Source organism: Pleuronectes platessa, chromosome 22, assembly GCF_947347685.1.
Source record: "Pleuronectes platessa chromosome 22, fPlePla1.1, whole genome shotgun sequence".
Lineage (NCBI taxonomy): Eukaryota > Metazoa > Chordata > Actinopteri > Pleuronectiformes > Pleuronectidae > Pleuronectes > Pleuronectes platessa.
Window position 1 is genome coordinate 3998464 of NC_070647.1, and position 25181 is coordinate 4023644.

General features: G+C 43.8%; 1 protein-coding gene across 2 annotated transcripts; it reads right to left on the reverse strand.

Annotated features, from left to right (window-relative positions):
* Positions 1–1599: 1599 nt before the first annotated feature.
* Positions 1600–24547, reverse strand: braf (B-Raf proto-oncogene, serine/threonine kinase). Of its 2 annotated transcripts, none has more exons than XM_053415097.1 (19): positions 24404–24547; positions 16991–17092; positions 16588–16875; positions 15878–15981; positions 14928–15030; positions 14692–14840; positions 13382–13501; positions 13061–13220; positions 12213–12252; positions 9755–9891; positions 9552–9669; positions 9201–9285; positions 8900–9076; positions 8754–8800; positions 8469–8587; positions 7943–8074; positions 6986–7120; positions 6134–6287; positions 1600–5973 (listed from the first exon to the last, which is right to left on the reverse strand). In XM_053415097.1, exons 1-19 carry the CDS (start codon positions 24545–24547, stop codon positions 5951–5953), a joined length of 2337 nt encoding a protein of 778 aa, XP_053271072.1. In that variant the 3' UTR covers positions 1600–5950. The 2 variants fall into 2 exon arrangements, with proteins under 2 accessions (XP_053271072.1, XP_053271073.1); XM_053415098.1 differs by lacking the exon at positions 24404–24547 and adding an exon at positions 18916–19003.
* Between the last annotated feature and the right edge of the window lie 634 nt (positions 24548–25181).

Sequence of the window (25181 nt, forward strand, 5' to 3'; positions counted from 1 at the left end):
TCGGGATAATGTTGTTTTAGTGAGAGATCCTCTTAAGAGTGTTTAATTCTTCACTGCCAGCTATTTCTTATAAAGTCTCCTGAAAACGAAAGAATGTACAAATTAAGGAGGAAATAACAGGAGGCAGGTATTGTGGTGTTGTTGCACAGTGTTGTATGCTCGCCTGCAGACAAATTTGACATTTGCATGTTCAGCTGACATCAGCAATTCATTAGAACTCATTAACTCACAGTGCAGCTACTAAATACTGTTTCCCCTACAACCAGGAAATCATGAGACCCTTGAAAGGGTTGCCATTAATCTATTACACAGATCGACTGCAACATATCTGTATATGGTTTAGGCATCAATGGAAATAATTGAATTTAAAATAAAAGCAACATACATGTAACATTTTAAATATACAAAATGCAACAATCTTTTCAAATACAAAATGAAAAACATTCTAATGTAGAAATAAAAATTCAAAAGGAAACATATCGTACATGGATCAGTACTGGTTTTCATGTTGTGACTGATCAGTGTGTTTTCTCAGTCTGATGGTGTGTACAGTGAAACATGGAACTGTCATATGTCAGTGATAACAAAAGCCTCAAGGTTGATTGTGCGTCCTTCACCACAACACTTGCGGATTCTTATCAAGTCAAGTGTTGTCCCCTCCTACAGTCGTGAATAACAAGCTTTTTCTCTTTTTTGAAATGGTTTGTATTTAAATATTTATATAGCACTTTTCTAGTCTTGATGACCACTCAAAGCACTTTACAGTACAGGTTATTGCCATTCATCCATTCTCACACACACACATACAGTGCATCTATGGGCAGCACTTTTTCTATAAGGGGCAATTGTGGGTTCAGTGTCTTGCCCAAGGATACTTCAGCACAGCATTGTTTCAACCAAATGAAACTTCCAGATAATAATGCACATGAGGAGGGATGAGTGTGAATGAACTGACTTCATTTATTAACTTGTGCACAGATTAAGTATAAATTAAGATAAGCCTACATTAGTCCCTTAGAGGAGAAATCTGCAACGTTACAGCATCCAGAGGGAAGTCAAAAATAAACATCAATAAAGTAACACTAAGTTGCATGCAATACTTATAATGTAAGCGGGTAAAAAAACTAATAGTGTGAACAAGTAAACAGTGAAATGGATTGCACATTAACCATTGAATTTCGCAGACAGAAATGAATATAGCAGTTAAAAAGTGACTTTATGATCTACTGGGAGCAGAGCTGGTTGTACAGTCTTACCAGATACCATTCCTTCAGACACCCAGGACAGATCAGTCTGTCGCTGAATGAGCTGCCCAGTGCTGCGATGGTTTCCTGCCGGGGGTGGGACTGGTTGTCCAACAGAGAAGACAATTTCGACATACGTGTTAAAAAAACACCGACATTGTGATGGCAGACTCGTCACAGAAGAGGAAAAGATGTTGAGCTCCACTTTGACATTATTTCACAGCCCACGTCACAGCAGAGCATCTTTCTGGGAGCATTACAGGAGCAGGTGCTGCCAGAAACTATCAGTGGAGGAGGAGGAGGACACCCCCCCCCACCCCAACACGTCACCATACAAACGAGACGGAAACCCAGCTACAGTTTTCATGCACTTCTTTAATATATCAGTTTTTCATATTCACAACAAATACATTAAGCTTTTTCTTCTTATGATACAGCCTTAAATAGTTTTTACACTCAACTGGTTTTCTCAGAAGTCTGCCTATCAAAACATCTTTTAATCCTTGTCTCTTCATTTTCAACAGCTTATCATTTGTTACATTTGTGGTCTCCATGCCTCCTAGCAAACTGACAGTATTTCCTTTGTACAACTATTAACAGGTGAAACAAAAACATAACCCCAAAAAAAAAATTCTCCATAAAGTTAGTTTTTTTTTTTTTCATGATAGTTCTCAGTTGTTGGGTTTAAGGTGCAGGCAAGGAGGGGGGAGGAGGGGAATGTGTCTGAAGAACAAAAGGGGGGAATGAAGAGAGAGCAAGGCTGTGCATTACGTGGCGGAGAAGAGAGTGAGAGAGTGAGATAAGAGGAGGGCGGCGGAGGAGAGAGTCAGTCCTGTAAACTCTCCGGTTTATAGACGGACATCAGCAAACGTGATAATAAATACAGCATTCTTAAAGACGTTGCTGTCTACTTCCTCAGGTCCTGTAACAATGAAGAATGTGAAAATGTGAAATCCTAGATTACTCCTATCTGCTAGTTTTTGAAGGACCACACCGATGGACTGAGACCACGTGATATTTTCCAGTGAGGCCGCCAGTTCATTGTTGACCTAGTAAAACGAAGTTTACCAACAAGTCCACTAACTCACTGGTTCTGGACCATATCACGTGTTTGGAGGCTTAATTGATTCCAATGTGTGGCCTTTAACATTGACCTACATTTGTTACAACAAGCCAGTAAGTAAACGTGGAGCTGAGGTTCTTTCCAACGTCAAGAATGAACCTCCATGGTCGTCTTTTCCCCCCCCCCAACATGAACAAGAAGGATTTGATCGGAATCATCCATCAAAGTTTGAACATCTGCATTGTTTCACCTGTGTCAGCTCAGTGTGCTGAAGAACACCATGAGATAGAGTCAACCGCTCCGAGACGAGCATGTGAGAGGACTTTGAGCAGAGACCAGACAGTTCTGGTTTCATGAGTTTAGGTTTGGAGATAACAGCCCGGACAGAGTTTACTTGCTTTCCAGCCTTAATTGGAACTCTAAATTAATTGAGATGCGACTAAATGTTTTTTGTGTAACTGTCTTAAGAAGCTAAACTCTCGTGAGAATAAAGTCAGATTCAGCGAGAAGTGGCTGACAGGGGCTTCCTCTGTAAACTGTGCATGTTCCCTGCAGATTCCTGCCACAGTCCACAGGCTCTGAACTGTCCTTTATATGAACGCGTTCGTGACTGTGTGGTCCAGTGCTTGGAGATGTGTATCCTTGAGCTGTAATGACCAAGGCCTGCGTCAAAGCCCTGACTTAAAAAATAAATATATTTATATATATTTAAAACATAATTATAGCTCTGAGGCAGAGAAGAGGATTAAATTAGGTTTCTGAGCCAGTTAGTAGAATGTAATGATTAAAGAACCCTTAACCAATTACCTCATCTTCCACTTTATCTCCAAACCTGTAGCCTTTCCTGACCATGACATCGTTGTCTCTCTAATGACTCAAAGTCTCCTTCACAACCTGAACCCGATGGTTCTTCTTCAGATGCTTAGTGAAGTTAAGGATAGAGACGAACGTCCCTCATACCGAAGGATATGTAACATTTAAGAGACTGTTTCTATGTCTTTGGAATTTACAGACTAGAGACGAGTACAAACCAAACCAACGTGGAGCTTAAAGCCTCATGGTGAAAGCACATTACTCGAGCTGGTCTTTAAAAACCCAACCAACACCGACTTGTGCTCAATAAGTGAAGCGTGTTACCATGAGGGCACAAGCTGTTTTACAAGACCTGAACCAAAGCATCATGTGAACCAGCAGCAACGTGGCCGACACCGCTGACACAACTACGGAATAATGCTCAGAATGATTACCAGAAAAATAGCCGGTGGGAATTAAGTACCGTGCTTTCATCAGTAGATGCCAGGCTTTACACAGATTTGGGTTTGGTTACTCTTGAAGTTTCAACCACACTTGCATGTTCAATATGCAAGTGTGACACATTTCATGAGCTGCCCTGTGACGAAAAAAGGTCCAAATTCCAGGAGGTCTATGATCCAGGACCGGGATAAGCTGTAAGACTGTCCTGGGTCGGGGCTAGCAGTTTCCCCCCCCTCCCCTCTGCTTCCAGTCTTTGTGCTAAGCTAGGCTAAATCCGTTGCAGCCCTAAGATGGGACTTGTGGGTAAGATGAGAAGTAAGTGTATCTCTTCACAAGCCGGACAGTTCCATGAAGCGGGTTAGGGGGGTGGGAGTGGGGGTTAAGTTCATGGCGTTTGTGATGGAAAGGCATGATCCGTGATGAATGTGAAGAAGCAGTTTGTTGTATTTGGATGGATGGGCGCTTCAACTCGTGTGCTCTACCTCCAAACATCCATTCATCAAGCCGGCAGCCTCGTTTTCTCCGCTCCCCATCACACGTGGTGACATACTCGGCTCGTGGAGGCTTTATCAAAGAGTCATTCTCTGCAAAATATATTCACACTCGGGCCTCGGCAGATGACTCATGCATTAGGTGGATTTTTAGGTCATCAGCTCTGTATGTCACAATTTATTCTTCATAAAAAAAAAAAAAGTCAAGGCAAGTCGCTCATTCGCTTCGAATCCGTGTCATCTCTACAAAGTGCAAGTACACGAGTCACAAAGACTAAAACAAGCATCTAAAGAAAGACAGAGCGTAAAATAAAGCGGTAAATAAAAAAGTTTCACATAAATAAGTAAATATCTGCAGGCCTGCCTGTACAGAAAAAGGCAAATAATGACAATAATGAAAAAACAAGAAACAAAAGAAAAGAATGTTTAACACCTACAACACACACTGGAATGAAAAGAGTACAGGTGCATGTGTGTAGAAAAAGGTTAGAAAGGTGTGACTGAAAGTTTCAGAACTTTTTTTTTTCAAGACTAACAGAACCTGCCAGAAGACCACGTGTCCCTTCAGCAGATCACGCTGCGGCTCATTGGTTAGCAGCGGCAACAAGTAAAGGTCCCCGTCTTAAGCAGAGTGCAATATTAAAGCCACGTGATTTAAAAAAAAAAAAAAGAAAGAAGAAAGACATGCAGTTGGTGTCACAAAAGAAAGTAGAGTTTGGGTTCTGTGGAAAAGCGTCAGAAGCGAATGAAAAGCTTTAGTTGCGAAGATGCTGTGTAACAACTTACTGTACACACTCTTTAGCTCAGTATAAACCCCGGGCAGCAGCTTGGCTTAGACTAGGCTCTTTAAAAAAACAAACCTTAGTTTAGCTTCCATCATCTATCAAGCCTGCATCTTTTCTCCCTTCACGCGCGGCTACCGAGTTTCCAAATGGAAACCACACGACTAACCCCTTCCAATGAGATCATTTGAAAAGGTAGAGCGTCTCCGTTGAGTTATCCAACATCGAGAGATCTTGCGAATCGAGACCAATCTCAATGAGTTAATCTCCGACCGGGTTCTTTTTAGATTGACTACGAAATCCCTCTCGCGTTGTTTCCACGAGTCGCCAAATAAATTAGCATTTCTCCTCCCAAAGAGCAGCTCCTGTGCCCGAGACTCCTGCAAATCTGCTTCTCCTGCTTTCGCATGCACAATCTATTCCGGAGAGATAAAGAGCTGCGGCCGTTTCATCACCGGTGTTGACTCTGTTGGAGGCAAACAAGAAGGCAAAACTCAGTATTTTGCAGAATTTGGTCAGCTTTAAGCCCAAAAGGATGGGAAAAAAGGGCCAGTGCTGCATGTCGCACTGCTACCATCTCCTCTAGAGAACAAAAGACAGAAAAGGGTCATCATTCCTAGCCAATGCTAGCTTAACTCTGAAACCGGAGAAACAACTGACAAAGTGAAAAAGAGATCTATCTTTCAAGTCATCGCTCTTCAGGTTGGGGGGTGGTGGGGTTAACCCCCCCCTGCCCAGTGACCTCCAGCTCTCGCAGGGGAACAAGGCCGGCGCCCGACCTTCCATCTCCAGCCCCCCCCAGTCAGACGGGAGCGCTGCGTCTCCTCCCTTCATCGTCGCCTTCATCTTCTCCCTCCGGCGGGTGGGAGAAACGGTTTTGGTGTGGATGTTGTTTTTCGTTTTGTGTCATTCAAGTTGCTTTGTTTGCTCTTTTTTTATTTTTCCTAATTCAGTTTTGTCTGTCGCAGTGGCTGTTTGACTGCAGGACAGCTTTTGGTTGCCGTCTTCAGGTTCTTTGAGACGACTTTAGATTTTTTTTCTCCAGTAATTAATCCACCGCAGAGACACGAGACTTTTGAGAGGTGACGAGGGATGGAGTGGTGGGATCTGCAGCACTTACTTAAATGCTGAAAACTCCCCTGAAAAACAAGAGAGACATGGAGAAAATAAGTTTTTGAGCGCTGCTGCAACAGCCACACTACTGCTGCTGCCAACACTGTATCCTACCGTGGACTAGTTTCCTCCCGGGTGCTGTGAAGTCAGATGTTTGTGTACGTGTGTGTGTGTGTGTGAGCTCACCATAGCCACAGGCCTGGATGGGGGTTTTGGGGGAGGCGCAGGCGTACAAGCTGAAGTCCTCCGTCTGGAAGCCGGCGCGGTTTAACGAAGGCTCCGAGGCGCTGCGGTGGATTTTGGGTAATGAGCGAGCCAGCAGCTCGATGGACGCCAGGATCTGTAGGAATACACAGCACAGCCACAGATCCATCAGTCACTGCTAGAGCATTTAATCAAAACCAAGACAAATATTGTGAGCCATGTTGTAATCTGTTTGAGTGAAATGTTCCTAACAGGGGGAGCAGTGGGGAAGGATCACTGGAATGAGAGCTTTGCAGAAATGGAGGGATGCATTCTGCCCTTTGAGTAAATGCAGGGCTTTTATGATATTGTCTTCTATCACAGGGACGGTTAGAAATGAAGAACTGTCTCAGAGCCTGTTGAAAATAAATATCTACAAGGGCTAAGCGATTGGAGGACTATATCGTCCATCTGCGATTGGCTGAGTCCAGCGTCGGTTGTTTGGTTTTGTGCGACTGGTTATTTCATTTTGCTGAAGTAATGTTTTTTTCCTCCGAGAATCAATTCAACTGTACAAAGTGTTAACCTACATACATTTGTATTCTTTATCCTGACTCCATCCACCCACTTTTCACTCTCTCTCTCGCTGAGACCCAGACAGACTAAGTTGACGTCTCTGACCCGCTGCAGTTTAAGTGATGACTTGAAGACAAACACCAATACACGCACACACTCGCACATAAAAACCGTTTCATGGGGACACATGTATATGGGCATAAATATCGTATTTATTCTATTGTATTTATCCGTCGTCTTCCCAATGAAATAAAAAAGCAGAAACATTTATGTCCTGACCTGAGGGAAGAGAGGTCGCTCCTCCCTCTTCTTCTTCAGACAGTCGGCCATCAGCCTCTTCATGGCCTTTGGACAGTTGCTGCGCACTTTGCTGAGGTCGGGGGCCAAGTAACCTCGACCCACCATGAATATGATCTGCGGGAGGAGAAGAGAGGAGGCATCAGAATGTTTTTAGGAGCCACTGCACTACATGTCTTTGTTTGTTAAATGTTATTATGACATGTTAATTATGGGCTAATATTATATTATGATTCTATTGTTGTTTTAATGGATTACGGTGAGGGCCCATAGTGCAGTTTGCTGCTAAATGGCAAACATGTTTTTTGAAGATCACAATAAGGTCAACTTTGATTTATGGGAACATGAATCAAAACAACATCCCTCTTCAGGTTCAGTGGCCACTACAATGGTACTTTTAAATTGAACCTACTTTTTTTATACTTATAAACAATTAAACAACTTCAAAAACCAGACTCTTTGTTTTACTATTATTGAAAAAAACATTCAATGGCAGCAGCTCTAACTGATTATTGAGGTTGTAGCTGGTGCGGAATCATTTGTACAAGGGACAGTCTAACATTGTCCTGGAGAGGAAACACTTAAAAACAAGACATCAGCACATTTCAGCTAAATGGAACTGCAACACGACTGTCAAGTTTTAAAATCCAATAGATTAATAAACTGTTAAATCAACCATCAGCACCTCTACAGTTCCCCTCTGCTTTCGTTTTTCCTGATCATATTTATTTAGCCGGTGTACAAAGAAATAATTACACTACAGCTTATTGTTTGCGGTGTTTAATAATCCGAGTATGACAGCCACATTATTATTATGGTTAAATTAAAAATAAGATCGAGTGTAAACAAGCACTTATGTTTATGTATGGATAAATACAAAATTATGACATATGAAACGTGAATTAAACCTAAATTTAACAAATCTTAATAGGTTCTCACCTGGTCTCGGTTGTTGATGTTGGAGTAGGGCAGCACTCCGGACATGAGCTCGTACAGCACGATGCCGAAGGCGTAGACGTCTGACTGGAAGCTGTAGGGATTCTTGTCCTGCAGCCGGATCACCTCTGGAGCCTGAGAGAGCAGATATGGTAAATGGTCTGTATTTATATAGAGTTTTTCTAGTCTTGATGACCACTCCAAAAGGGCTTTTACAGTACAGTTTTCCCTTCCAACCATTCACACAGTTCCTACAGTGGATCTATGTGCAGCACTTTCTCGATCATACATCACTAACCCATTAGCAGCACAGCAGGTTCAGTGTCTGGACACTCCCACTAAAAATCGAATCAGTTCTTCCTTGATTCCAAGTGAATGTTTGTAAAAATTTGAACTAACTCCCCTGAGGCGATCTTGAAATATCGTGTTCACAAGGGTAGTGCGATCAGACAACATGGAAATATAACGTGCAGAGGTCTAATAAAATAAAAGGCAGAGTGAATGTTAAATTTAGGGAAGTGATACTGACCATCCACAGAATAGATCCAGACAGCTGCTCAAACTGGTGGGAGCCACTCCAGCGGGACTTGACTGTAGCCAGGCCGAAGTCACCGATCTTCACCGTCAGATCCTCATGGAGGAAAATATCTGGGAGAAGGGGTCGTCAAGGAAACACTTTTCTTCCACACCTATGATCTTTGCTATGTCGTCGCAACTGAGTTCTATGCAGGGTTTATATTTTATTTGCAAGTTTGCTTAAAGGCCCCGGCCTAAAGCTTGACTTGACCCAGTGACATAAAGTGACAAAGGATACTGTTGCTCTTCAAATCTCTGTGGATGATTGACTTTGCATGCAGGTAGCTGAGGAGGAGAGAAACAGGGATTAAACACACTGAGACTGTGTATGTGTGTGTGTGTGTGTGTGTCTGTGTGAGTGAGTGTGCGGGGAGGGACACTCACTCCATGCCCTGAGCAGTCTGCCGGGCGATGTCGATCAGCTTGATCATCTCAAACTTGGTCTCGATGATGTGTAGGTGGTGGTACAGACTGGAGCCTTCGCACCACTGGGTCACGATGGCCAGCTGAGGCTTGGTGGTGTAGCCCATGAACAGCAGGATGTTCACGTGACGCGTTTTCCTTCAGGGAGACACACACACAGGTCGATGAAACTATGCAACTGCATGTGTTTTGTGTGGCTGTTTATATAAAAAAAAAAAGGTGCACGGATTCTCCTGATCCCAGAGCAGGTGGCAGAAGTTACCTGAGGACTCCCACTTCGTTCTTGAAGGCCTGGAGCTGCTGTGGTGTGGGCGCGGTGACATTCAACATCTTCACCGCCACGTCACCTGAGAGGAGGAGAGGACAGCTGGTTCTCAAATAGTCCAAGATGGCTTTGTCCACAATGTCAGAACATTTCAGAAAGCTCATAGCGACATATAAAACTAAATCAAACATCTGGAACCCACTAAGAAATAGACCGGAATACAGTCTGTATTGTCCTGACTCCTTGTATTAATTATGTTTATGTTTACTGATTTGATGCCTATAGGATGTTAACTGCTTCCTCACCAGAATGTGGTGGACTGACAGTAGAGGGTGCCGTTGCTCTTACCGTGCCACTTTCCCTTGTAGACAGTTCCAAAGGATCCAGAGCCTATCCTCTGGCCCAGAGTGATCTGACCCTCTGAGATCTCCCAGTCATCGCTGGAGTCCCTTCTCCCCAGGGTTTTCTGTTCCACAGACACATAGTCAGCACACAAACACACACACACACACACACTGAACTACAGAAACACTCTGCACCAAACCCCTTACCATCTTATTGCGGTCCTCAGACGAGGACGACGACTTGCGCTCCCTCTGCGGACACGGCGACTTCTGTGGAACCTTGACGCTGGACAGGGAGCCGGGGAGAGAGGCGGGCGGCGTGGCCGACAGCCCTGCGGTGGAGCCTGGAGACGGATCGGGCACGACAAAAGAAGGAGAGAGAATGAGAAACGCAGGTCAAACAGGGGAGGAGGAGAAGTAGAGGTGCAGAGAAGGAGAGGTTTGTAGGCGGGGGACTGAGGCGTCCGAATCAGTTGAGTGTGTCTGGTCACATGCACGGAGGAGAGGGGAGCGAGGTGCTTGGTTGGATGGTGGTTATGGTTTAATCATCCTGACTTTACAGATACATGTTATTAACTTCTTCAGGATCACAAATAATGTTATGATGTTGGAGAGTAGTTTAGCCAATTTAAAGTGTTTGAACTGTTTAATAAAAAGCTATGAACGAGTTTGGTTGGACGTTTTTAGGGGAAATATTAAATAAAATTAACTGAAGTAAATGTTACAAATCAATCTGAATTGGACTTGAAATGTTTCAAACATAGGATGTTATCATTAACGGACAGTGGGTTGAGTCTTCGTTTTCAGATATTAAAAGAAGTTGTGGAATCCAGGGGAAAAAAGGGGAATTCCAGTATTTTCCTTTATGAGGGAGACTTTCTTCTTGAGCGAGACATGTGTAACGTCACTACACTCTTATCAAAGACCCAGGGAAAATAACTGAGCTGTTCATTGTCAAAAAGTAGTTTTAGTGACAATTTTGAACCCCAGTTGTCCCATAATATTGCATTGTAGCAACTCCCACCTGTCAGGGCTGCCAGTGGAGATGATATATTTACAAACCCACATTTATAAACATAAGGCCCAGGGTGAAATATACCGGACTTCCCCTTTAAAGGTTCAACACATTATGAACATACAGGAGTTAGATTTGAGTCTGTAAAGGTTGACGATGGTGCTCGCTTAAACAAGTTTATCTGATCAAACGTTTTCAGATGTTAATGAATTAACTTGAATATTTTTTGGCACAACATCATTAAACACACTTCTCTAGAGCTGGTAGCAAAATTATTTTCAGTTTTCAAACCTATTTTCTGTGTTATTATTCCTCAAGTTATAATTTTAAAGACTACATCCTACTTTTTTTGTGCCCTAGTTATTATCTTTATCTAAGATTACTAGTGAAGAAAGAAGATACATTAGTGCTGATGTCTATTACAAAAATAAAAAGCTATACACAGGCCTAAGAATTGATTTGTTGATTGATTAATAAAATGTTGATTGCAATCACAATATTGACCAGATAAAAAAAATATTTTCCTCTAAGTATTCAAACTGTTCTAACCTTTAAATAAGTCAGAATGAGCTGTTAAATCCCCTGATTTACTTTCTGATGCATTCTACACTATAGTATGTTACAAACCACCATCCACACAATCACAAGTGTCTCATCAGAGTAAAGCTAGATCCCTGTGTAGCCCGTGTCGTGTCGGCTGTGTGGTAGAGAGAGAGAGAGCACGAGAAGACACAGAGGAAAGAGAGAGGGCACACACAGTGGATGTCGTGGATGGGACATAGGGAGAGTGGGGAAGTTGGTGGGGAGGGATGGGGGGTGTCGGTGGGGGAGGGTTTGGACAGGTGGGGTTGGGGTGGATGTGGAAGGACACAGGAACACGCAGAGGCCTAGCTACCTCGGAAAACAGGCTCAGGCTCAAAATCAAACACTATGTCATTGGGGTAGGAGTATAGGAGGGGGCTTGAGGTCCGTGTTCGGTGCTTCCTCAAGCAGCGGGCGGGGTGGGTCGGGGGGGCTGCAGGGCAAAGAGAGACAGACAGACCATCACTGCTACTCACCCTGCCCCTCTCACCTCTAGCTGGTGTCCGTGGACACCGCCGGGCTCCCGAATGAGGAGCCCCGCTACCTCCCTACGCTGCCAGCACGCTAGCTTAGCTCTGTCAGTCAGGGTATCTGCAGGTTTTCGCGAAGCCGAAACGTTCACGCGTCGATTTGCAATCATTTAACGCAACGGGAACGACTTTGTGTCAGAGAGCGAGACGAGTAGAAGACGCAGGGGGAACCAGCCGCCCATAGCACACCGCAGAACTACTGTTGAGCTCTCCAGGTGACTTTATTACCATGAATACTTTAGTAATTACGGCTGAAAAGATTCATCAGCTACGCATGTTCCTCCTGACCTGGCAGAGCAACTCTTAAGTAGGACTGGTCTGCACAAGTGGAGGTTATGTCCTTTCCAAATACCCTGACCCACAGATCTGAAAAATAAAACCTACTACTGTCAGTGACTGGCTGCAGGACTAAACAAATCTCCACACGCACACATTCAAACACTCACATATGCATACACACACACACAAAAGACTAAGAGCACGCAGACGCAGGATGGTGGGAACAGAAGCTACAGGCGTCTGCTGCTGTGAACCGTACCTCCATCTGATCGTGGTAAGCTCTGATCTCGAATCAGGTCCTGAAATGAAAGAGGAAAGAAAGTCAGGAATATGAACAGCATGTATAATTATTCACACACGCATTTAATATTGAAATATACAAAGTACTCTAGCCAGGCTCTAACAGAAGGTGCACCCATGTTTGTGTTGTATTCACAGGGTCGTTTTAGAAGCAACACATTGAAATAATGTGAAGGGAAACGAACTGATTTGAATGTGCTTTAAGTGTAATAACAAGAATAATAGCAGTTTTCCTACAAAGTACTTTGGTTTTATTTATTTTTTGTATTAAGTAATATGAAAGGACAAGGAACCTATTTGGCGAAGCTTCCGATTTAACCAGAAGCCAAATCTGTCATTTTCAAACATCGTAGACATAGAGAAATAGACATTACATCCTCCTGTCATTTGTGCAGGCCTAGAAACAACAACAAAAAGACACTAGAAGAAGAGAAGAACATGGTATCTATCTGTAAAGCTGTGTTATTGTGTCTTTCATTTGATTGGTCTCTTCTTCACATCTGTTTTGAATAACGTAGGGACTGAGGAGAGGACATGCTTCCTGACTAATGGCTGCTAGCGGCATCTAGCTCATTCGTCTGAACAGTCATGTGTGATTGTGTAATTCTGCCAAAGTAGTGGGTGTATGCAGTCGTCCCCTGACCATCGCCAGAGGGGGTTTGACCGTTTGGACACAATCTGTCTCGGGTGCATTTACACTTGTGCTTCCATGTGGTCAAGCTCAGTCTGATTGTCGTCTGATCTCTGGGGGACAGTTCATGGCTGACATTTCTCATCATAATACTAGCGGAGGGAGAGCAGACTCACGTCTATGTTGACAGGCTCGATGGTGTTAATATGGACGTTGGGGGCCGAGGACGAACGGTCCCGCTGGCCAAACTGGTTGCGGTGGTCCTCCTCGTTGGGCCGGAAACTGGGTGGGATGGGTATGGACCTGGACGGTGATACACTGGCGTGGCATATAGACCTGGAAAGATAAGGTTTGCTAGTTAAGAGTAGTTGCAAAAAACAAAAAGCACAAGACATCACTCTGCACATTTACTTTATGTTAAAATGACAGAGATTAGCATGAGCGAGTGTAACATTCTGGAATGAAAAACTGCAGAGCGCTGCCGGTGGACGACTCACCCCATGGAGTCGGAGGGGGGGAGTGACGGACAGGCCTCAGACATGGGGGTGGTTCCCTCCGAGCACCCCTCCTCCTGGGTGAACGGGTGATGCTCAAAGAACTTGGACACTAACAATAAGCTGCAGGACACAAATCGTCAAGGTTAGTTAATAATGCATTACTCAGTCACTCCCAGCCTGACTCAGCAATGAAGTCTCACTTATTTACAACTGAATCAGGAAACACTGCACAATTTGTAGTCATGTGACCGACAAAGGGAAGGCACAGAGCCCAAAGCTCAGCCAGGAGAACAGTACTGCACTGTCACATGTACACAGTAAATTCAGGGTTTGAGCGAAATGACCACTTCTAGTTAAATGTCCCTTCACATCCAGTCTAGATTTCAATTTATTTGAGTTAGCCAAACTACAAAATATGATCTGCTGAACGACATAGGGATCTATCACTGGTGACTGACTGTCATTAAGATTAAGATGCATTTATTTATCCCAAACACATGCACAGACATGCACAGGCACACACATGCACACACACTGGAAATTTAACCTCTGCTTTTTGACCCATCTGGTGCAGGACACACAGAGCAGTGAGCAGCCATGTACGGCGCCCGGGGAGCAGATGTTGGGGGAGTAAGGTGCCTTGCTCAGGGGCACTAGACAGGATAGGAAGAATCCTCTTGGATTTTTGGACAGATCAATCCAGGTTCGTCTTTTTATTTTTTCTTCATGGAGTCGAACCAGAGACGAACCAGAGACCTTTTCTGCCCATAGTCCAAGTTTCTGCCACTAGTCCACCGCCTCCTAAGATATGAGCCCAGCATCATGACCAAGTCACCGCCTTTACCCGTTTCTGATTTATCGCTTTGTTATTGCTAATTGAGTTTTTTAAGTGCCAGTGCTCATCACACCTTGACTGCCCCTATGTCATCATCGCCACATGCCAGTTCAGAGCACCCAACCCAAGATGAAACAGATAGATTACGTCTAAAGCTAACATCAGCAACCTTCACATCACTTTCCAGTATTCAGTATGACACACCAGCAAATAGACCCATCCACAGGAACAAATCTAGGCTCTTATCTAGCACCCTTCTAACTGAGCTAGCATGAGTTAACACATAGAAGCTTACACAGCTACACTTTGCAGTTCGCTACAGCAGGATAAAGGTATATTTTTACTGGACACGTGCGATGAAATCCAAAGTCCAAGATCACAGTGGAAGCCCCTCTCCTGTGTGCAACATGTTACAGGAGGTTCAGTCCCGACCGGGCAACAGCATCATGGTGCAACGACGCCGTGTGAGACTCACTCTAGCTGGTCGTAGTTGACGCACATGAGTGGAACCTCAGTGCTGCAGCGCTGGTGGAACTTGTAGCCGCAGGTCTGACAGCGGAAACCCTGGAAGAGCAGCTTTCTGCAGAAGTCACAGAAGGCCAGTGTGAAGAAGGTCTTCCTCACCTGTCAATCAAACACAGACACACAATCAGGCACCAGATAAGGCTGAGGAATAGAATCAGCAGGCGGAGTTTGTCAGGTCGTACTCACAAAGTTGTGTGTGGTGAGCGGCACATTCTCTAACACTTCTACATGTAACTCCTCCCCTGTCAGCCAGGATATGTCTGTGTCCCAGCCAAGGGGCTTCTTCTCTCTGAAACAGGAAGTTCATATTCCACTGATTTATATGATTTTTGTGATTATGAAATATGTAAACAAACACACACACATATGCATATGTAGATTGTATATGGACAGAGCATTTGTAAAGTATTCAGCCTTCCTTCACTTTCCACACATCTCGTCATGTTGCTGCTTTTTAAACAAAGTGAAACAGAATATTTGTACCTCAAGTAAATACTGTACCTTCGATTTTAAATTTTAAAACATGAAAAACAAATTTCACATAATTATCCAGACCCTTAATTCAGTACTTAGTTGAAGCACCTTTGGCAGTGAATATAGCCGAGTCTTCTCAAGTATAAAGCAACAAGTCTTACACATTGGGGTTAATAGAGTCTCTTCCATTGTTCTTTGCACATCCTCTCCTAAGAACTGAGATCAAACAGTTTAGTCTTGGTTTCACACGACCAGAATTTTTTTTTTTCTTTCTCAGATCTCAGAAGATCAAGAGAAATCGGACCAACCTGAGTCATAGAGCTTAATATATTTGTTCACATATCATCTCCCAAAAATGTGCATCGCTCTTTAAACCGCAGAGTAATCATTTAAATATCGAAGCTGAATTTTCCAAACAGGTTGAAAGCAGAACAGTAAAGAGAGTAACGGTAATGTATGTAAATTAAGTTCAGGACAACACTGTACATTTTATAATAATATATACAAATGTATAACCAAGGGAAATTATAGTGCGTAATGTATATCAAAGACATTGTAACCTGACACCAGTGTGTGGACAGCATACAACAAAAGAAAGGGTCAAGTATCAGCATATGCATTATTAGTTGGTCTCCTCCACAGTACAATAGAGACACACTTACCCGTCCTGCATCCTGTACACGGCACAGCACTCGGGGATGAGGCCTCGCATCATCAGAGCTTTCTTCAACGAGTCTCTCACAGTCATCCCACAGCGGGCTGGGACCTGAACACAGCACAGCAACACTCACTGAACTGACGCGGCACAGCAGAGGAGGCTGGATGAGGGGGAACTGCTAAGTTTGAGTAAGACTGTTCCTTGTGGCCATCGGTGGAGGTTAACACGGGTTCAGGGTCTGTCTGTATCTGGTGTATCAGCGGTTATCCACTGTGGAGCTCATCAAACATTCACAACACTGATCCTTTTGATTGATAACCAAAGATTTCACCACATTTGTCAATTATGATCCAGAACGACCCAGAACTGCTGAGTACAAGGAGGCCTTAAATGGGTCCGTCATGTTTAGATTATTCTGTGCTCTGACTTTCAAGGTAGACAAGGTGTGTGATGCATTACTGTGTGTAAGCTGAACTATGCGTTTTAGTCTTTGTCTAGTTTGCTTAGTGCTATTTCGTCATTATATCTAACTTTTAGCTGTGACCTGCCAGGGGATTGCAGCAGAAAATCAGCCTTAGCCTGGTATAGTACAAAGCATCATCTGGTAACATTTAGGTTTAATGTTGCACAATGTACCGACTATAATAAGCGAATAAAAAATAAATATCTATTGCAAATCAATAATAAATGGTTTCTTAAATCATCCCGACGTACCACTGTTCTCTGTTTGTTGGGCAGGAAGACCCTCACGATGGGTTTCTGCGGGGAGCGAGGGTTGGCTCGGCTGGCGTCGGTGGGGGTCTGCAGGCAATCCAATGTGTTGGGGGCCGAAGGAAAGGCCTGAGCGCCGCCTCCAGCCCCACAGCTCCCCATCTTGACCTCCAGAAGGGCTGGCGTGGTGGTGGGAGAGCAGGAGAAGTCTGTGCCGTTCCCCATGGCCTCCAACAGCTGCTGCTCCCTCTGCTGCAGGGCGTCTAGCTTACTGGTGTACTCCTCATAGGCCTGAAGGGGGCGACACACCAGAGAGCACTGACTCGACAGCTTCAAAACCTCGAGTGTCATTCATACGATTTTTTTGTCTCCAAAGTTTTATTTACTTAAGTCAAATCACTCTTACCTCTAGATATATGGAGGGAGGATTGTGTTCTCCTCCAAACTTGTCCAGAAGAGCCTCTAAGTGTTCCTGTGTCAACTTTATCATCTGTTTGATGTTCCAGATCTGTGGGGAAAACACACAAAGCAACGTTATGGAGTGGGTTTATTTAAATGAATTAACAACAACCTTAGTCTGAGGTCTATAGAATGAATCTGTCAATGACTTGGCCTCCGTTGATGTTGTACTTTTGCCTTTTAATATTGCCAATTTGTCACAGTAGGTTCCAGTCTTTCACATCTTAAAAAAAATAAAACGCACAATGACAAAGAAGACACCAGGGACAGAAGACTACAAGTCACCGGGATACTGATAGGCTGAGAAGCTTTTATGGCATTTTAGCTGAATTAATAACTTGACACACAATGACCCAGAAGTCAGACTTTTCGAACAACCCAGTGAAATTACTCAGGCTATCAGAATTATATCAGCTGAATAGTCAAAGACATTACAGCAACACAAAAGAGCTTAAAATTCATTCTTTGGTCATATTGCAAATGGTTATGCAGAAGTAAAAAAAAAGTGCCAAACATTCTTAATGGTTCATTACTCAGGTGAAGTATTTAATCTAACAAACAGTTAAAACAGGGTACCAACTAACAGCAACCAGAGGGACTAGTTATGACTAGGTTATAGTTATGAGCAGTGCAGAACCAATGCTTCTTCAATAAAACACTTGTTCTTCTAAGGCAGTGATTTTCAACCTTTTTTGAGCCGCGGCACATTTTTTACATTTACAAAATCCTGGGGCCAACCAAAATGACACTCTATGGACTAACACAGTACATATAATACATATAGTTAGTAATATAGTTTCTAGATGTATTAAAAAGCACTATTTTATTTTATTACTCTTATCTTTTAATGAGCAAAAATTGAATCAGATTTATGAAACAATCTTTGATTTAACTAAACTTTATTTAACGGAGACATATTATACCCATTTTATCACAGTTGATATGATTCCTTGGGGTCTTATTGAAATGTCTGTAACATATTTTGGTCAAAATACCACAAGGATCATTTAAAACAGGACCTTTTAACCCTGTCTAAAACAGATTGACCTGTTTTGAGTGCCAATAGTTACTCCCGCCGTTTACCCGCGCTTCATTGAATTTCTTCACTTTGACATTCAGAGCACTGGGCAGAAGCGCATCAACACCCACCGTGGGCCTTCGCGATGCTTTGTTTTAATTAAACAGTCGGATTCCCCTGGTCCGCACCAGAGTCAGCTGCTAGGCGCCAGCCGAGGCGCACCGCCGGAGGGGCCCCCCGCGCGAACGGAGGGTTCCCCCAGCGGGCGCCGTAGCTGAGGTGATCCAAGAGAAGGGCCCGACACGCGTCCAGAGTCGCCGCCGCCGACCGCCGTACCCGGTCCCCTCCAACGGCCCGCCTTCCGCACCGGCGACGGACACCACCCCACGGTCCAAGAGAAAGAAAGCCCCCGCACCACTGACGCCGTGAGGCACCGCGGAAGAGGACCTCACCCCCCAAAAAAACGTCGAGGCGTGCCGCACGCCGAGTCTCCGGCTGCGTGGAGAGGAGGGCGACTGCTCCCCCAGCCGCGGCACCTGCCCAGCGGTTTAACCACAAATACCAATGATATCGGTGAAAGTCAAGATTATTACCGATGTGCCGATGTCAGTAAACGAGGCAAATATCGGCCGCTACCGATGTTCGGCCGATACTTCGGTGCAACACTAGATATTAGATAATTTCCCACGGCACACCTGACGATCTCTCACGGCACACTAGTGTGCCGCGGCACACTGGTTGAAAATCACTGTTCTAAGGTACAGTTTGTACTAAAGGTACTGTAGATGTTGTAAAGTACTAGAGATGTCACTCTTCTCTGACTTTTTATAACCCAACAAAATGTCTGGACTTACGTCAAACGCAAAGGAAGGATGACGGAAGGCAGAATTGGTACAGCAGAACTGACGCCATCATTACCGTGGCGACAGCAGTGTTGCTGCTGATCAGGAAGCATCTGGGTAACGGGCCCTGACACTTCCTACATACACTAAGTGGTTGAACAATCACAAAAGAGTGGGCCAATCAGAAGTGGGATTTTCAGGAGGTGAGTCAAGAGCTAAAACGGAGCATTCTAGAGGGGGAAAACAGGCACGCCAGACGTGTACAGAATGAGAAAAATATTGATTTTGAACATAACAATATGTATTCTAGCAGAACTCCAAATTAAAGTACAGTTACTTTGAAGCAAGCGTTACTATTCCACAAATTTCTTTCCTTCTTTTTTTTCATATGTAGATATTGCCTTACAATCATGTGACGGGTCACTGTTAATCTGAATTCACCTCTACTTTACAGAGCTGTCCCCTAAATGACAGCGAGTCAACTCATCATTAAGAACTTGCCTTTTTTTTTTTACTTTTGGTTGCCTCATCAAGCAACACTGTAGAAACAGGATGGCGAGGCTGTAAACTTCACAAACTGACTGTTCTGTAACATGGAAAACAAATTTAAATGTGATGGAAGTACAAATAGGTAATGAAACGGGAAGCGGCACAACACCAGACAGGCAAAAGATATCAGTGATATCTGTTCATTCCAGCCCTCAGCTCTGGCACCTGTCAGTAGGCAGCACGAGAGACTCCATGTGTTTCAGCACAAGAGACTCCATGCAGAAATATGATGTTTTCACTTTCCAGATGATAAAGAAAAATGAAGTAACATGAGAGTATGATGCGGGGTACAGATGAGCTAACCTGACAATATATGGGCAGGGCTGTGATTGAGACACAGTATTTATCCTATTTGTCTAAACGATTTAAGGAGAAATAGACCAAGCAAAATTTTGTGTGAAAAGAAGTTCTTGTTTTGGTCAAATTGAGATTGTATCTGACTTCTCAAATATGAAAGTTTGGTAACAACCACATCCTCTAGCCTCTTGGCAACACTGAGATAGAACAGGTGATGCAACACCAATTCACAACAACAGTGAGACATTACTTGATTTCAGTTAGTGTAAGGTTCTATTAACCCTTATAATGAAAGCAAACTTGTCGTGAATGATTAATGCTAGTCTTTTTTATGCTGACAATGTAAGTTAGAACTGACACTTTTGAAAGCTGACATTCTACTTAGTACCACTAAACATTACGATCCTATCAACTGGTTGACCGATTTCTTTGATCAGTATCAGTCAATCAGATATATCAGTACTGATGTCAAATGTGAACTAACCCTGTTTTTTATATAACATAAAGCCAAAAAAGATGCTCGGGGTCAATAAGAGAAGGGTAAAACGCATAATCTTAAAGCTAAATTCCATTTGTAGTGCCTGCACATTGATAAGTGAACAGCAATGATAAAACCCATCATATCTGCTACAAATGGTTCAACAATGAGCATATTTTGCAATTAAAATAAAATATCGGCCAAAAATCATGCCTCAGTTGGGCTATACCAAAAATTGCCCCTGAGAAGTTGAGCAACTGTTGTGTCTATCAGCAACATTTTACCTCAGGCACTTTTACAAAAACAATTTAGGAAGTAAGGGCGGAATTTCCTGAAATTAATCCGGATTGTACCCAAGTCCAAATATAGGTCACCCCCAACAAAATGTCCCAACTTAACGGGTTGTACCAAATGGAATCTCTTTGGGTTAGTTAGACAGAACAACACATCTGTAGATCTAAACTTGATTTCTGAAAAAATCAAATAGCACTTTTCACCATTTACTGATATTTTATAGTCACTACGAATTGCTTATCCTGACAAGATAATCTGCACATAAATAAATTCGGAAAATAACTATTGGATTCAGACCCTACTGACCTGGGACCTGACCTAGATTCGTGTGACATAATACAGTCACAGGACAAGGGCTATTGATATTAAATATTGGAAGATCCATTTGCAGCCATTTTTTTATCTGGAACTCTGGCCCAAGAAAAGGAAAAATTATTATAAATATATAAATTATATTATAAAAATAATTATTCTTTTCTAATGGCTAAAGTACTGACAACTTGCTTGCACATGCAAAACCACTGGTCTTTTTGAGTTCAAAGCGCAGTTCAACATGTGAAGTGTCCTTTTCCTCCCTGCATTCGTTATTCCTCAGTTCTGATCAGTCTCCCTGTCCTTACATCTGAGGAGCAACTCCACAAGATTCTGCCACCCTTGTGCTTTCACCATAGGGATGTTTCAGCCGGTTGAATACCGGGTTTGCAGGACATTGCTCGGAGTTTCTTTCCCCCCTCTTTCTGGCTGTCATGTGCTCTGTACTCAAAATTGACTTTTGTCTAGCCACTGTACCGAGGCCTGACTGATGGAGAGCTGTCCTTCCGGTAGGTTCTCCCATATCTGCAGACAACTTCCGAAGCTCTGATACAGAGACGCCTGTATTACTGGTTCCAAATGTCTTCAATTTCCAAATTATCGATGTCACTGTGCTCCTGTGGACACTCAAAGCTTTAGAAATTGTTTTATATCAAAACCCTGATGCATGCCTCACCACAGTTTTATCACAGAGAGTTCCTTGGGCTTCGTGTCTTGCTCTGACATGCAGTCTGAAGTGTGAGACCTCACGTTGCTTTCTAAACCGTCCCCAACCAATTTAAATTGCCAGATATAGACTCCGGTCAAATTCTGGACGTACATCACTTTGACAATTAAAGCAGAGAGGATGCAGCTGACCAAAGTTTGGAGGGACAACCGAGGCTCATACTTTTTGTAAATGAGAGACGGTCTGACTTGTGAGAGACGGATTGCTGGGCTTGCAGAAGATTGAAGTATTTCAAAACTAAATCTACGACACTAAATGTACACATCGTCAAAAACACCCTGTTATTGTGCAATAACACCTTTATTAGACAATTCTTGTGCTTTGGTTTTGAAAGTGTTTCCTCTTCCATCGAGGCAGCAGCTGGTTAGAAATCCTGATCCGACGACTGAAATGCTAAAGCTGGTTTAAACATGACATGAAGATATCTACTTGACATATTAGTCATTTGAAATTAAATTAAGGGGAAGCCCCTGCACAGAAGAACAAGTTTACTCCTCTGCCTGTGACGAATATCTGTCTGTTGCGAGTCCCCCAACTTTACAACCGGCTTATCATTGAACTTCCTTTAAGTCTGCACATATCTAATCAGCCTCCAGGAGCTCTCCCTGAAGATAGACTGGGAAATTATGCCCTAGGTGTGGCCATAGGGGATCAGATGAAATATGGCTAATTGAAGACACAACGCTTATCTTGTTTTGAGGTCCCCGGCCATATTTGGGAAGGATGAGCACCAATCTGAACTAGGGTATAGTAATAATATACGTTCATTCAACATGGATTTGCTGCTAATGCTAGCTTGTACCCTGTGTATAAATGGTAAATAGCCTGCATTTTCCTAAACCACAGTCGCCCGATAGGTGTGTGTTTCTACCAGATCTTTGAGCTAGCGTGACCCTGTATGTGCCTTAATAATAATAATAATAAAATAATAACGATAATAATGTATTAATTCATTTTGCACTTTTTTTAAACAAAAACCAAGTTACAAAGTGCTGTTGTTGTCTTTGTTTGAGTTTATTTCTGCTTGGTCTTGGAGGAGGCCTGAAATATCTTTGTGTCCAGTAAATGTCTTTTAACATTGACAGTGGACTGAACATGATTTAAATTTTACATTTTAATTTGTAACTGACTCCGTTTCAACTCGTGCAGCAAAAACTAGTTTTTGCTGCACGAGAGTAACACACACACACACACACACACACTCCGATGGACAGAGAGGATTGAGGGAGATCTCCATTCAGGATAAGATCTAGCCCTTTCTGGAGACAAATTGATAGTTTCATGATCACTACGCTGTCTGATAAAAACCAACCCAAACGCAGGAGCGGCAGGGGGATCGCCTCCATGGACTTTTTGAATAAGTGATGACAGAGATGGTAACGATGACAGCCGGCTGACCCCAACATACGATGCCAAAGGAAGACTCTTTACTGACGTGATGAGCAGATTTTTAAAACTTGGCTAGAGGCCACAGAAGTGAGATATGAAATAATAGATTGTGAGCCGGTTTTAATGTAGAGGGCGAACATCTGATCTCAGCACTGATGCTGCGTATTAGAAACTTTTACATAGCGATTGATTCTTGAATGTTAAATGTCCTGCTGGTGTGATTTTGTTTGCTGTCATAGTCTAGCAGTGAGGCCTCAGATCTGCAGACTGGAGACTGATTCCCAGGCCGGGCTACATGGGACATGGTCACTGTGCTTTAAATGGTGTATGTGTGTTTGTGTAAACAGTCTGTATTTATATAGCGCCTTTCTAGTCTTGATAGCTACTCTAGGCGCTTTAGGTTTTTGGCATTCACCCATTGACATACACATTCATACAGTATGTCTATTTACAGCACTTTCTCTACAAGAAGGGTCAGTGTGTGTGTGTGTGTTAGTGCGTGTGTGTGTGTGTGTGTGTGTGTATGTGTGGAGGGGGGCAGTGATAGCCTTTAATATGAATAAAAGTAGCCTGTGCATCTCAGTTGCACTTCACAACACAGACACACACACACTCACAAGCACGACTTGATTTGGCTCCCTCATCCATCATCATCATCACCATCATCACCACAACCACCACCATCATCATCAGCCCTCTGAGGTGAGGAGCCTCTGGTGAAAATTAAAATGTGTGCACATCAGACTGCACACACACGAAATGCATTGGACAGCAGCGTGATTGTGTGTGTGTGTGTGTGTGTGTGTGTGTGTGTGTATATATCTATAGTAATGAGGACCACTTTTGGTTCAATCCCATCATTGTGAGGACGTTTTGGCTGGTCCTCAATTCAAAGGGCTGCTGTGGGTTAAGACTTGGGTTTAGGGTTCGAATTCGATTTGGGTAATGGTCTGGCATTCAGGTGGGATGGTTAGGGTAAGGGTCCAGGGATTAAGCCCTCACAACTATAGAGAGACAAGTGTGTGTGTGTGTGTGTGTGTGTGTGTGCGTGTGTGTGTGTGAGAGAGAGAGTGTAATGTGTATGTGTGTATGTGCGTGCGTGCGCTCTGTTGGCGCACCAGGCTGCAGCTGCAGCGAGCCTGGAAAAATGAAGCCAGGAGCGAGTGGAATAAAGGCCCGAAATAAACACAGGCTCGGCCGAATAAAAGCTCCCCCCTCCCGATCACTCGGCTCTGTCGCATCGCTCTGTCCGCTGGAAGCCGTGGGCCGTGGGAGCCCCAGCACTCCGACGGCTCGTTTACATTGAGCCCATCGTCAGTTGCCCCCTGCACTGCAGCCCCCACGATCCATGTTCCAGCCGGTGTTTCCTGAAGATTTACATCCAATTACCTCAGCTCGGAGCCCGTGTCCCCTGCCTAGCCTCCATCCGCAAACCCGCCGCCGTGCGCGCTTACCTCCTCATCCTGCGGACCTCCGGGGATCCCCGGCGCACAGGAGGCGTCCAGCCCGGCGCCCAGCTCCTCCAGGCCCGGCTCCCGCTCCGCGGTGTCTCCGTTAAAGACGGGCGGTGGGGACTCGGCGCTGCTCAACGCCGCCATTTTAAACTGCGAGAAACTGAGTGGAAAATAATAGAGGGAAACGCAGGCTGGTGCTGAGGACAGGAGGGGGAGACAGAGAGGGAGGCGCAGGACCACAGCGCTGATCCGTGGATGGATGGCACACAACCGCTACACACACATACGCGATCATCATCACTATTGTCATTATTATGGCCTGGAAGGTTATACAAGCCCTCTCTAGAATTTCCACTGGATGATGGAAAAGTGAAACTCATTAGCCGAGGTTAAAAATACCCTATCAAGTGACCAAGTGGTGCTGTGACAAAAATTGGGTTAAAATCCACCAAAAACACAATTTTGGTTCGCTGCATGTTTATGGGATGCTAGAAGATTAGGACCCTGAAGAAAATGGGTTCAGTTGATTTAAATATGATGTTTGCAATGGAAACGCATTTGAATATTAAAGTCTTAATTCTGAGATTAAACCCGGAACTCTGTCCTAAGAAAAACAAGTCACAATTTAAAGGGAAAACTATTTTGTTAGACCAAAATGATTTTTTTTAAGTTACCAAAATATCCTGTTTCAGTAAGAAATAGTGCATTCTTAATTGCATTTTTGCCTGCTGCTGTCTGGCCGACGGTACCGCAGCATCCGGGTCCGCACCACCAGGCT